The 12,918-nt window shown below is 43.0% G+C and overlaps 1 protein-coding gene across 2 annotated transcripts in view; it reads right to left on the bottom strand.

The window, feature by feature from the left end:
• The window catches only part of CRPPA (CDP-L-ribitol pyrophosphorylase A), a 55,543-nt gene extending 42,912 nt beyond the window's left edge, over positions 1-12,631 (bottom strand). For both annotated transcript variants that reach the window (XR_014000944.1, XM_081164738.1), the window contains exons 1-2: positions 12,044-12,631; positions 3,891-4,170 (exon numbers count right to left, since the gene is read on the bottom strand). Coding sequence is in view for 1 of the 2 variants with exons in the window: in XM_081164738.1 (XP_081020864.1) it covers positions 3,891-4,170; positions 12,044-12,411 (648 nt within the window). In the remaining variant the exon portion in view is untranslated. The remainder of the gene's footprint in view (positions 1-3,890; positions 4,171-12,043) is intronic.
• Between the last annotated feature and the right edge of the window lie 287 nt (positions 12,632-12,918).

Here is a 12,918-nt window from a genome sequence, read left to right as displayed (position 1 = left end):
CCTGAAACAGTGTACCACCCTAGGACAACCATGATCTAAAGCTAGGGCCCCCAACATGGCAGCCATTGGGTTATTTGATTGCCTGTTTGGGGGATGCTGATTACTTTTTTAGTATGTTTTGTTTCTGGGGAGTTGTAGAGGGTTCTGAGCATCACCAGGAAACTAGTATTTTGTGAGACCCATGACAGTTTCTTATGGTGGTAACCATCAAAGTAGTTCTCCTAGCACAAGGATTCTGCTTGCGTAACAGAACTTTCTCTCCTCCCCTTTCCCCATGTGCAAATCTGGGGGGAAACCCCAGAACAGATTTAGATGGGCACAGGGAGAGGAGCAAGAGGTGAAGTTCTGTTTCACAGCCAAAGTCCATGCCCTAGCAGAACTACTTTGTTGGACACCACCCTAAGATTTCTAAACATGCCCTTGGGCTCAAAAAGGTTGAGTATATATCTGATCTAGAGCTTATTCCAGGGAATAGAGCATTTTATAAACAACTGATAGAAGGGATGACAGAATGGCCATCTTTCACTAGAATGCTATATAGTGGTAACTGTCCCACAGACTCAGTGGACAACTGCTCAATTTTTTTTCCACATTTGTCTGCTGCAACCAACATACAGCATTCCTAATTAGGGGATGAAAAATGTCTTCACAAGCTTAGTAAGCATTCTCAGAAACTTCATCCTAAACATATGCACAAGGGTATCTTTATGTGAGGTTGACAAAGCCTCTCCTTTTCTTTAATACAGCACTTATGCAATTCTTCTGGTGTTCTATTGTAATTGCAGGTGCAGCTGGTTTTGAAACAGTGTCTCCAAACTATGTGTCATCTTACATGTCAGTCACCTATACAGCCAAAATACTATCCAACAACAAAATTTCATTCTGAAGTATAACAAAATCTATACACATAAATTTCTTATTGTGCTGCTCTAGGAGCAGCTGTATAGTTAAAACAGCTGTTTCAGAATTCCATTCATAATAAAATCAAGATGATTCATCCTATCACTATGCAACTTGGCATAGCGAATCTACCTGGCAAAGGGTTTAAGCTAGCCACATTACCAAAAAGAAAGAAAGGGGGGAAAGCGAAAAAAGGAAAATGACTGAATTAAAGCAGTTATTTTTTTATCATTGAAGTGCAGGGGGATTCCGCATTTTCTACAATTTTTGGGTACCTTCAATTTTTCCTTTTTAGTTTAAATTATGTAAAAGAAAAGAGATACTACAGGGGTAAGTTAAGTGTAAGTGAATTCAGTACATGCTCATTGCCAGATTGATGTTGCCTAGGTAAAGTTGGCCACCTCATGAGAAGAGAAGACTCCCTGGAAAAGACCCTGATGTTGGGAAAGATTGAGGGCACAAGGAGAAGGGGACGAGAGAGGACGAGATGGTTGGACACTGTTCTCGAAGCTACCAGCTTGAGTTTGACCAAACTGCGGGAGGCAGTGGAAGACAGGAGTGCCTGGCGTGCTCTGGTCCATGGGGTCACGAAGAGTCAGACACGACTAAACAACAACAACAAAGGTAAAATTGGGTCCCTCCTCTGCCCTCTGAAAAAAGGTAATCATCAGGCTAAAAGGCTGAACAAAAGTCAGGAGGTAGGTAACGTTACTGCTGTGTCTGTTTTTATATGTGAAACACTGCCGGATGCATGTGAGCACCTTAGAGTGCTGTTGTGTGTTTGCCTGTGTGTGCAAGGATGTGCTATGGCTTCACTTGATTTGCAGTTTCTGGCTCAGCTTAGCTTCCTTGAGTGACCTGTTTTACACCTCTTTGTCACATTCTCTCAATTTGCAATCTTTGATAACTGCAGCAGACTACATTCTAGGGCTGCAATAGACATTCTGTCTCACATTCCACTCCCATAACATGAGCATAACAACAGATTACAGTGTATGCCAAGCACACTTCTTAAACTACTAGATATACCGGGAAGATAATAAAAACTAGGAGAAATACTCTTAGAGGACTGATGTAGAGATTACTACTATAAATAAATAAATATTTTCAACATGTCAAATCACAGTATAAATGTTAATGAATATAGAGCCACAATTAAGTTAGATTTTGATGGATGCCTCCCTCCAAGGAGATCTATGTCATTCAATAAATTTCCTTTAAGAAATACAATGAAATATAAGATCAAGAAAACTTGGGGCTAAGATGCTTACAAACGCATTCATCAAAAGCATGGAAGTTATGGGCATGGCAATTCCATTCCATGTAAGGCCAATATATACTATATACTGTGCTCATCTATATACTATATACTGTGCAATTGAGCTTTCATTTATCTATGTGATCCTTCAGTCCAAATTCTGTAATCCTGCAGTTTGGAAACTCTGAAGGTGATTTTTCTAGCCCTGGAATACACATACACCTGGTCTAAGTAAAAGTACACAGGCACTGAACACAAACACAACAACATCCTGAATTCTCACTCAACAGAAGCTAGATTCTACACCTGGGTATTCTGGCAGTCAACTCTTTTCAAACTAATCACATTGTTATATCCCTAATCAATATTTATTTTCAAAATGTACAATTTCACATTTAACACTAAAGGTTTATTTGAAAGCATAAAGAAGCATCAGTCTCATCTTTCAATTGGCTGCCTGTTTCATGTGAAATACAAATCCAAAAAACAATCAGGAAAATTCTAACTTTTGAAAACGTGAAAGTTTTTGAGTCACTTTTTACTTATAAACAACAATAATTGTAAGGAAAGAATCAGACTTAATTCAATACTTGTAATTATAGAGACTCTGTCTCTCAATTCTGTCTTTCAAGCTGGACTGACAAGTTCAATTTAAAGAAAACATGCTGCAAGCATTTTTCTTTGTGGTGCAGTTTAAATTGTTGGCAATAAAAAACTTGCTAGGGGCTTTGGAATGCTGCCTTCTTCTGTTTCCACTACTTTCCACAACTTGTATCGGCAACAAAAATAGTGGTTTTTAGAAATGTAAAATTTTAATTATAAATTGCTTCAAAACATAAATGGAATCTAATTGGTTACAAAATTATATTCTAACATTATCAGGAGATTGTTTCATATAATTAATTTATTAAGGCCTAATTTGGAAGTTCTGGAAAGTTGCACATTTTGAATCCTTCAGGCAAATAACAAAGTGATTAGTAAATGTAATAAAGTAATTTATTCCACTGACAAGTGGAATTAAGGAGTGCAATATCCTACTTGATCAATTGCCATTTTAAGAACATTAAAACTTCATACAATTATGCTATCTTTATGGTATGCAGAACTTGAACTCTAAATTAGCATCATCTTCCTTGCATGAGTGATTTAGTATGAAGTTTCAGACAGGTTGGTGTTTTTTTTAATGAAAAAGAAAGGAAAGAAAACCAGGAAGTCTCTACACACACAATGTAAGAGGAAATCATTATTTTTCATAGAAATTTAAATAAGTGTTAAATGTTCTTTAACTCATTTTAGGATATCTTGGAATGCTTAATTTCCAGAGTCTTTCTCTGCATGGATCAGCAAAACCAGATCACTGTAGTCCATGCATTGGTAAACTCAAGGTTGGGTTACTGTAATGTGCTCTATGCCCTTTAGCCTAGTCTGGAAGTTCTAGCTAGTACAGTAGGCAGGAGCTAGGCTGCTGGTGAGGTCAGTTGGTAAAAGCATGTGACATCTCTCCTAGAAAATCTATACTTGCTGTCTCTATCCTACCTATCCTATCCTACCAGGCCAGGTTCAAGATGCTGAAAACCCTTAAAAACTTGGGTCCAGGATACCTTATGAAGTGCCGGAGCCCTTATATCACAGTCTGATCACTGAGATCATCCAAACTCAGAGCACTGTTAGTTGTCTCTGTGTTACCACCTACTATCTCAGCATTAGAGTTCTGTGATTTTACAGTACTTACCCCATGCTCTTTGGCAGCCATAACTACTTTAAAAAGTATGTCCTCCTCAACAAATGGTCTCACGGCATCATGGATTATTATTACTTCTGGTTTCTGAAGTGGTGAACTGAGAAGGTGACTCTCTGCAAATTTTTTCAATCCATTGAAGATCGATCTATGACGAGTCATTCCACCTTCGGCTACTGTTGTTCGTTTGTGACCGTATTTTTTTATAATAGACTTCATTACTTCAACGTTCTCCGGAGACACCACCACAACAATATCAGATATCCAGCTGATTCTATAAGGCATTGAATAAAATTATTTAATGCACATGTCTAAATATTTGAGTATTTTTTTTCTAAATATGTTTAAAAAAAAAGTATCTTTCAGAGTTTCTTTAATTTTACTTGTTTGCTATTTAGGAACACTAGCAAAAAAAAGCAAGACACAATTCACATGTTCAGAACAATGGTGAACTACCGTATGTTTTACCCAACAGAAACTTCTACATTAGATCTTCGAATCATACGTAAATCTTCTCATTTACTCAACTGAATAACCAACTTTGTGACCAGAATTTACTCACAACTGTAATTATTTGTTAAGACACAAAATATTCTTAGACATATACTATTTACTAGAGGCATAAGAAGATTCTCTCCTATTATGACTGGGGATAGCGTATGGCCTTAGGGAAACCTGTAGTGAATTTGCCAACTATGGCCCCATCTGCATTATACATTTAAAGCAGTATCATACCACTTTAAATATTTAAATTCTTGAACGATTTAATCAACGGTATCTCCAAAAAGTTTTAGACATCACTGGGGCAGATAGGTGAACTAATGCCAGTGTACTAGAAGAAACAAAGATCACCAGTGTCAAAGCAATGATTCTTCAACATCAACTTAGTTGGACTGGTCATGTTGTTCGGATGCCTGATTACTGTCTTCCTAAGCAACTACTCTATTCCCAACTTAAGAATGGAAAGCGTAATGCTGGTGGTCAACAAAAGAGGTTTAAAGACTCTCTCAGGGCAAATCTAAAAAAAAAATATATAGTACAGTGGTACCTCGGGTTACATACGGTTCAGGTTACAAACGCTTCAGGTTACAGACTCCACTAACCGAGAAATAGTACCTCGGGTTAAGAACTTTGCTTCAGGATGAGAACAGAACTTGTGCTCCAGCGGCGCAGCAGCAGCAGGAGGACCCATTAGCTAAAGTGGTCTTCAGGTTAAGAACGGACCTCCGGAATGAATTAAGTACTTAACCTGAGGTACCACTGTACTGTTTAAACACCAACAATTGGGAAACACTGGCCTGTGAGTGTTCCAATTGGAGAACAGCCCTTACCAAAGCTGTTGTGAACCTTGAAGATGCACGAACTCAGGGTGATAAGGAGAAATGAGCTAAGAGGAAGGCACATTTGGCAAACCCTCACCGTGATCAACTCCCACCCAGAAAACTATGTCCCCACTGTGGAAGGATGTGTGGATCCAGAATTGGCCTCCACAGTCACTTACAGACTCAGTGTTAAGATTGTTTTCATGGAAGACAATCTTACACGGCTATGAGTGATCACCAAAGAAGAATGAGATATCACTTTATATAGCCATAGCTTTTCGCCCAACAATTCTGGGAACTTAATGTTTGCTACGGGTACTAAGAGGTGTTAGGAGACCCCTATTTCCCTCACACAGCAACAGCTCCCAGGGTGCTTTAACAATTAATCCTTCTCCCCAGTGAGTTTGCCTTAGTGGAAAGTGTTTTCATTCAGAGAACCCAGTTTCTGCAGAAATCTCCTGCCAGTGCCATAACCCATGCTGTTCCAGAGGGTACCCAACCCTCAGAAACATATTTTTAGGAAGCCTTAGGTGGGTAAAGGGGATTGGTGAAAACTGGGACCATGCATGAGCTGAAATACTTTTCACCAAGGTAAAACCACCACTGTATAGAGCTGAACTTCTAAGTACAGTAGATGTTATTTCTACCAAAATGCAAGCTCAAAAATTACACTAAAAGAGAATATTTATTTTAAAAAAGTTACTTAGTTTTCCTTTAAAATGTATCAAAACCTTTGCATGTTTTCAGATTGCATTCTATTATGAAACAGAAGCTAAATAGAATGTTTTATATTAAGGGGTGATAATTAAGCTTTGGAAAGCAGGTCAAAAGGCAGAGTATAGCACAAAAAATAGTTTTATTTTTATTTTTTAACCCAGTACAGTACTACTCAGTGCTCGCTTCACTTATGAAATAGACGGAAGAATACAGTGTGTGGTGCTCATGAAAGAATTCATGAACTAGTTTTATCAAGACGATGAAGCAGATAACTTCATTCAAAGAAGCAAAAAGTAATAGATGGAATCAATTTCTGTCTTTTAGCAGACTTCATCAAGACGTAGATCCAAATATATCACAAAGCTAATCATGGGTCATAACTCCTTGCAAAGAAAAAAAGATTCTGGAACATAATGGAACTTGCAACTTTGTGCTAAAATGTTTTCCAGATGTCTCTTATTTTAGAAGACGCCAGCTCTCAGAAAAGGTACATCACTTGGTACCCTTTCAGGGGTGGTAGGATATTTGATCTTTCCAGCTAAAGACACCTTTTAAAATTTGACCATGGACTAGATGGTGCCTGTTTGGGGCAATATGCCATCAAAGAGCTATTGAAAAAGGAAGAAAGTCTGCAATTATAAGATATTGGAAAGCAAGGAAGCCACAAATGATTGGAGTGGGGGGGTCTTTTCATATGTTTTCTAAGAAGGGTACTAGCTGCTGATGAGTCCCAGAGATTGAGGCAGGAGCCAATTAAATTGTTAGCATGACACTGTATAAAGTGCTGCCAAAGCTCAAAGCAAGACACAGTAATCCTCTGGCATCTGTAAAGAATGAAAGCAACCCACCCAGGATGGGGTCAGAGAAGGCTTCTTGGAAAGAGCCAATACAGATGGAAAGAGAGAAGGGACATGCAGGGTGGCACAAGTGGGGGGCTAAGACAGCTAAGAATGAACGAGCATAAGTTAGGGTGACAAAACAATGCTCATTCATCATGCCAAGGTTTGCATAAATACCAACATATGCAGAAATTAATGATAATGGAATATTAGTCAGTGTTAACTACACACACTAGTTTTTCCACCACTACCACCACAGGGTTTTGTTGGAGAGAATTGTGATAAATCTATTCCTCTGGCACCATTGGCATGTAATAGGGAACACTTGCAGGGGTTCATCAGTCAGTTTAAACCAAAATGTTGATTTTGTGTGGGTGACAGCATCACTCCGCTCCCTTCTAAAAACTGTATTTTTAACTCAGCTTCTGTGCTGTATATTTTGTATCTTTAAACAAATTCACATGCAAGTACTCTCTTCTGCCCAAGTGTGAAGGCTTTCTGGAACAGAAAAACACTCCACTCCTGAACTCAGACACCTCTTTACTGATTCACATAAACAGCCATTGTATTAGAAACAATCTCCAGGGCTAAGCCCTGGGAATTTCTGACTCTGTATTCCCATTGCCCACCTTAACACACTGTTTGAAAAACTGCTGAGTACAACCATTCTTCATATACCCAAGTCATTTTCCTTTCTGCACATTTGCACATGGCAAAAAGGTCACTGACCGAATCATTCTTCACAGGCAAACACAGGGTAGTGGTGTGCAAAATTACAATTTATGCACCTGCCAAACTATTAAGACAACACATTCAGTCTATGAGGAACAACAAAAGCAAAGAAGGGCAAGCCACAAAGGGTTGTAAGCAACACAAATGGGCCAAAACAGGGGCAGAAAGAATGAATATGAGAAGGCAAGATTGAATTCAACAGATGGGGTAGTAAGCATGCACGTTGTTTCAAAACACAATAAACTTAACCTAAGTCAATGTTATTTCAGGCTCGGTCATGGAATCTATTTTCAGCATGCAGGGCCTCAGTCACATATAAACCAGTTCATTTCCAACATTCCAACGGACTCTCATGCAGAATGTTCAACCTTTTCAGACTCAGAAGCTCCATTAGCCCATACATGCAGTACAGCACTTATCCTTAATTTACCTCCATATGCAAGTAATGCTGTAATGCCACTGGGCTGATCCACCTTAGTTCAGGATACAATCCAGCTTTGAGTCCTGACCAGCTAGTGAAAGACTATTGCCCTTTGCGCTGGGTGTTCATCAGTATGCAGATGATACCCAGCTCTACCTCTCTTTTAAATCAGAACCAGTGAAGACGGTGAAGGTCCTGTGTGAGTGTCTGGAGGCGGTTGGAGGATGGATGGCGGCTAACAGATTGAGGTTGAATCCTGACAAGACAGAAGTACTGTTTTTGGGGGACAGGAGGCGGGCAGGTATGGAGGATTCCCTGGTCCTGAATGGGGTAACTGTGCCCCTGAAGGACCAGGTGCGCAGCCTGGGAGTCATTTTGGACTCACAGCTGTCCATGGAGGCACAGGTCAAATCTGTGTCCAGGGCAGCTGTTTACCAGCTCCATCTGGTACGTAGGCTGAGACCCTATCTGCCTGCGGACTGTCTCGCCAGAGTGGTGCATGCTCTAGTTATCTCCCGCTTGGACTACTGCAATGCGCTCTATGTGGGGCTACCTTTGAAGGTGACTCGGAAACTACGACTAATCCAGAATGCGGCAGCTAGACTGGTGACTGGGGGCGGCCGCCGAGACCATATAACACCGGTCTTGAAAGACCTACATTGGCTCCCAGTACGTTTCCGAGCACAATTCAAAGTGTTGGTGCTGACCTTTAAAGCCCTAAACGGCCTCGGTCCAGTATACCTGAAGGAGCGTCTCCACCCCCATCGTTCTGCCCGGACGCTGAGGTCCAGCGCCGAGGGCCTTCTGGCGGTTCCCTCATTGCGAGAAGCAAAGCTACAGGGAACCAGGCAGAGGGCCTTCTCGGTAGTGGCGCCCGCCCTGTGGAACGCCCTCCCACGAGATGTCAAAGCAATAAACAACTACCTGACATTCAGAAGACATCTTAGGGAAGTTTTTAACGTGTGATATTTTAGTGTATTTTTGGTTTCTATGGAAGCCGCCCAGAGTGGCTGGGGAGGCCCAGCCAGATGGGCGGGGTATAAATAATAAATTATTATTATTATTCTATTATTATTGCCCTAGTGGGGCTAAGAACCCTGGACTGGATTATGCAGATAAAGAGAAAAGCTATACAAAACAGGGGCAGGCTTGATTCTCAATGGAATACTCTAGAGTCTAGAGTACAGGCGTCCCGTTACTTATGCAGGGGTTATGATCCTGGGCCCCACAAGCGTAAGTAAAATTGTATAAAGTGCAGAGCACCCTCTAAAAAGTCTCTAAATGTCTATTTTTTCTGCTCTCCAGTTCCCTCTCTAACCCAGACCAAAATATCTAGAGTTGAAGCTCTGGGACCAGCTGGAGGTTGGAGGACTCACAGGAAAGTGGCAGCAGTGGCTGATGCTGTGCTACCCCACATGTCATCTATTAGGTAAACAAAACCCCACTGTGCCACAGGTCTCTTTGTGGCTTCCTCTGCCCTCTTCAGGTTCTGCGGAGGGTCTCCTTGTAAGCTGCGAGGACTCTCCAACTCTCTCCCACAACTTCCTGGTACAGTATGATTCTATTTATTTATTTATTTATTTCCCAGCACCATGCAAGCAGAACACAGGTACCGTAAGTGGGGAGATGCCTGTAAGTAATCAGTGCCAGGGATCAGATTTAATGCCAATCACAATAATGTATCCAAGTGATACCCTCCTATTTTATCTATTCACCCATGGCAGTCCAAATTTTATGGTATCCATAACTGAAAGCAGTACTGCCCTGTAATGGGAATGGTAGTTGCTTGTGTGTAAGTCACCGACTTCCCTAAACTGCTTGTTTGTTTAAACCTTTCCCTAACTGAAGCGCACCCCTGTGCGTCTGCTTCAGTCGCTGGCAGAATCCGTTAGTGGGTGTTTCCTAAACTTTTTCCAACATAAGAATTCCTTGACAGCCAGTCTCCGCCTAGCCTCCCTGCGCAGAAGCCTTCTGCGCAGAGTAGGCGTGCCCAGCGGTGGTCCGGCACCAGGGGCGCCGACTTATAAAAAATATTGGGGGAGCCCGCGAAAGCTCATGAATAATAAATAAGCTCATGGATATGCAGATAAAGTGGCGCCGCCTCCTCGTGAGCGAATAGGGGAGAGCGTGCTGCGCCTATTAATCAGCTCCGAAGGAAATTGGGTGGAGCTTTTGCTCGGGAGGGAGGGCAGGAGGCATGCAGCCCGACCCTGTGCATTTTGGGCTGGGGGAGGGGCGGCGGTGGCGCTCTGCTGGAGGGGTGCCCGAGATTATTGGGGGGGCAAAGCCCCCCCAAACGATTTTTTGAGGGGGCTCGGGCCCCCTCAGGCCCCATGGAGTCGGCGCCTATGTCCGGCACTCTCCCCACTGATCTCACTGGAAGAGTCCCTGAGCCTTCCCTCCAAAGTGCTCTCATTCCCTCCTTCCTTCTTGGTGTCACCTTGATTCCCTTCCCCCTCGGAAACCCTCTCTCTCTCCTTGCTGGTTCCCTCTCCTGCACTATCGGGGCGACTTCTCTCTCTGCTGGTCTCCGATGTCAGTTCTCTGACATGCCCCATGACTGTATGGCTCCCTGTTTGTACCAACTGGGTATAGGCTTTGACATCAGCATTTCTGACAGTTCAGAAAAATGAAAGTTGGAGGAGCTGGAGCAATAAAGGCCTGCCATGAATTGCTGGGAAATACAGGATGGGGATGGTAGCTATTCCAAAATATTAACTGTGGAGTTAAAGAGCACAACAGCATGGAGTCTATTCTTTGTGGGCTCTGACAGTGTCTCTCCAACTTTTCAGGCAGACCTCTTTTTCCAGCCATACCAGGACTTGACAGGGAGAAGGACTTGGGACCCAGTGCATGCAAAATATGTGATCTACCAAAGAGCTATGGCCCCGTTCATCACATTATTTACGTGCTTACAATTACTGATGTAGGGGTTTCAGTGCCGTATTTTCCCCACATAATTTTTTCCATTTCATAATTTCATTAGTAAATAGATGTCAGCTACAAGTAAATATTAGGCAATGCCACTAGCTTCATTTACTAAACACAGTTATGCCAAATTAGATTACTCCCTAGGACATCACAAAAATTTCCAGCGTAAATTACCCTAATTCCAATTCAATTTTTTTAATTAAAAAAAAATACCACATCACTTGCAATTTTTCTTTTCTTCCCATCAAGCCTACAACTTTAGAATTTGGAATTACCTGGAATATGAAATGACCTGGGATATAGACAGCTACATACCCAAGATCATTTACAGACCAAACCTGTGAATATTTTGAAAAAACCCACTCATTTCAAGCAGCTTAGGTGTAAGAGCTTCCCTGAACTTAGTGGGACCTCCAAGTCAACATGTACCATGTACGCCACCTTGAGCTCCTTAGAAAAAAGGTGGGGTGTATGTGTAAAAGATAAATAAGTACATCACATGCTTAAGCTTCCATTAGTGATCGCGAGCACTCAGAACTGCAAATACTGTACTTTTTACTAGCTGAGGCTCCATAGGACAAGGGGTCCGAGTAGGTGGGGCTTGCCTTTGAACATCTCCCTCATCTTAGCAATAAAGCCCTGGAATCAAGGCTACAAAACTCCTAGTGTTTAATCAGAATAAACACCCCTGTATTCAGCAGGTAAGTAAGCACGATTCTGAAAGCGAATCCTCGTGAAATCAATAGGTCTTTTCAAGTGTGCACATAATACAGAGATGAATTTGATTTCCTTACTCCCCCTCCTTTAAAAATGTTTATAAGTAGATAAAATTGTAAGCTTCCAGGCAGAGCTGCGTCTTCTTCAAAATCTCAGCTGCGTGAAGTGAGTCATGATTATGACCCGCATTTTTGGCAAGAACCCTTATTGGGACCGACCCCAACGTTGCCCAAATGCGATATTTTTGCGGGGGGGGCGGGTTTCCCTCATACACCCACACTGCTTCCTTTGCGTTTTATACATTGACAGTTATTATTTCTCTCTGAAGGCGGGGGGGGGGCTGAGGTAAGCGCGCCATGCCTGTCAGCCCTGGAGAGCGTGTGCGCATGCGTGGGTGAAGGAAAAAAGCCGTTGGCCGCGCTAACGGCTGGCGTGAGGGAAGAGGAGGCGGCGGCGGCGGCTATTTACCTTTCCATGGCTCGCACCGTGTAACTAACGAGCGGCCTCCCCAGCAGAGCGCAGAACTGTTTCGGAGTGCAGCCGCCCAGGCGCTCCCCGCTTCCTCCGGCGGGAAGCACCGCTGCCACAGAAACCGGCGGGCGTCGCTCCCGAGGCGCCTCCGAGCCCTTGCCGCCGCAACTGCCCTCCCTGAGGTCAGTCACCGGCAGCTCCATGGTGGAAATCCGAATTGTGGCTCCTTTTCTCCCTTCCCCACCACCCCGGAAGAAAAGGTGGTTGCGCGCGCGCCAGGGACGGAGAAGGGGCTTGTCTCGAGCAGCCGCAGCCGCCCGCCTCACTTTTGACCCCCAAGCCTGCCTGTGAGTCGCAAAAACCATCGGGCGCGCTGTGCCGGCTGCCTGGATAGCTCGCCCCCGTTGAATTGATCTCTTGCCTCACATATTCTCAATAAGCCACCATCCTTTTACTTCTTGATCCTCTCCCGCCCCCGGCATTTTTTTAAAATTAAATTTACTTTGTTTTTAAGTGGGTTTGGCTGGCCCTTTAAATAGCCCCTCTTAGAAACGAGGGAGTGAGAGAGAGGGACGCTTGCGTTCTTTCTGCACATGCGCGTTGCCCATTTGAAAAAAAAAAGGCTGGGATTCAAAGCGGAAGCCACGTGGCTGCCGTCGGCGTGACACTGCCTTCAGTCTTGTACACTGTCTACGTTAAGGATGTTGCCCTAGTTTTTTGACTACAGTTCGATGCATATGTAATGTTTAAGCACAGAGACCAGTTACTTGTTTTGTGTCACTCTGCAATTCAGTAGCCTGAGTTGCAGGACAGGACAAGGCAAGCTATGGCGTGCAAGGAGTGCTCTAGCTACTTTGCTGCTCCCTGGCCAT

The sequence above is a fragment of the Podarcis bocagei genome (assembly GCF_964188305.1).
Source record: "Podarcis bocagei genome assembly, chromosome: 12".
Lineage (NCBI taxonomy): Eukaryota > Metazoa > Chordata > Lepidosauria > Squamata > Lacertidae > Podarcis > Podarcis bocagei.
Note: the sequence above shows the minus strand (reverse complement) of the source record. Positions and strands in the feature narration are given on the sequence as shown.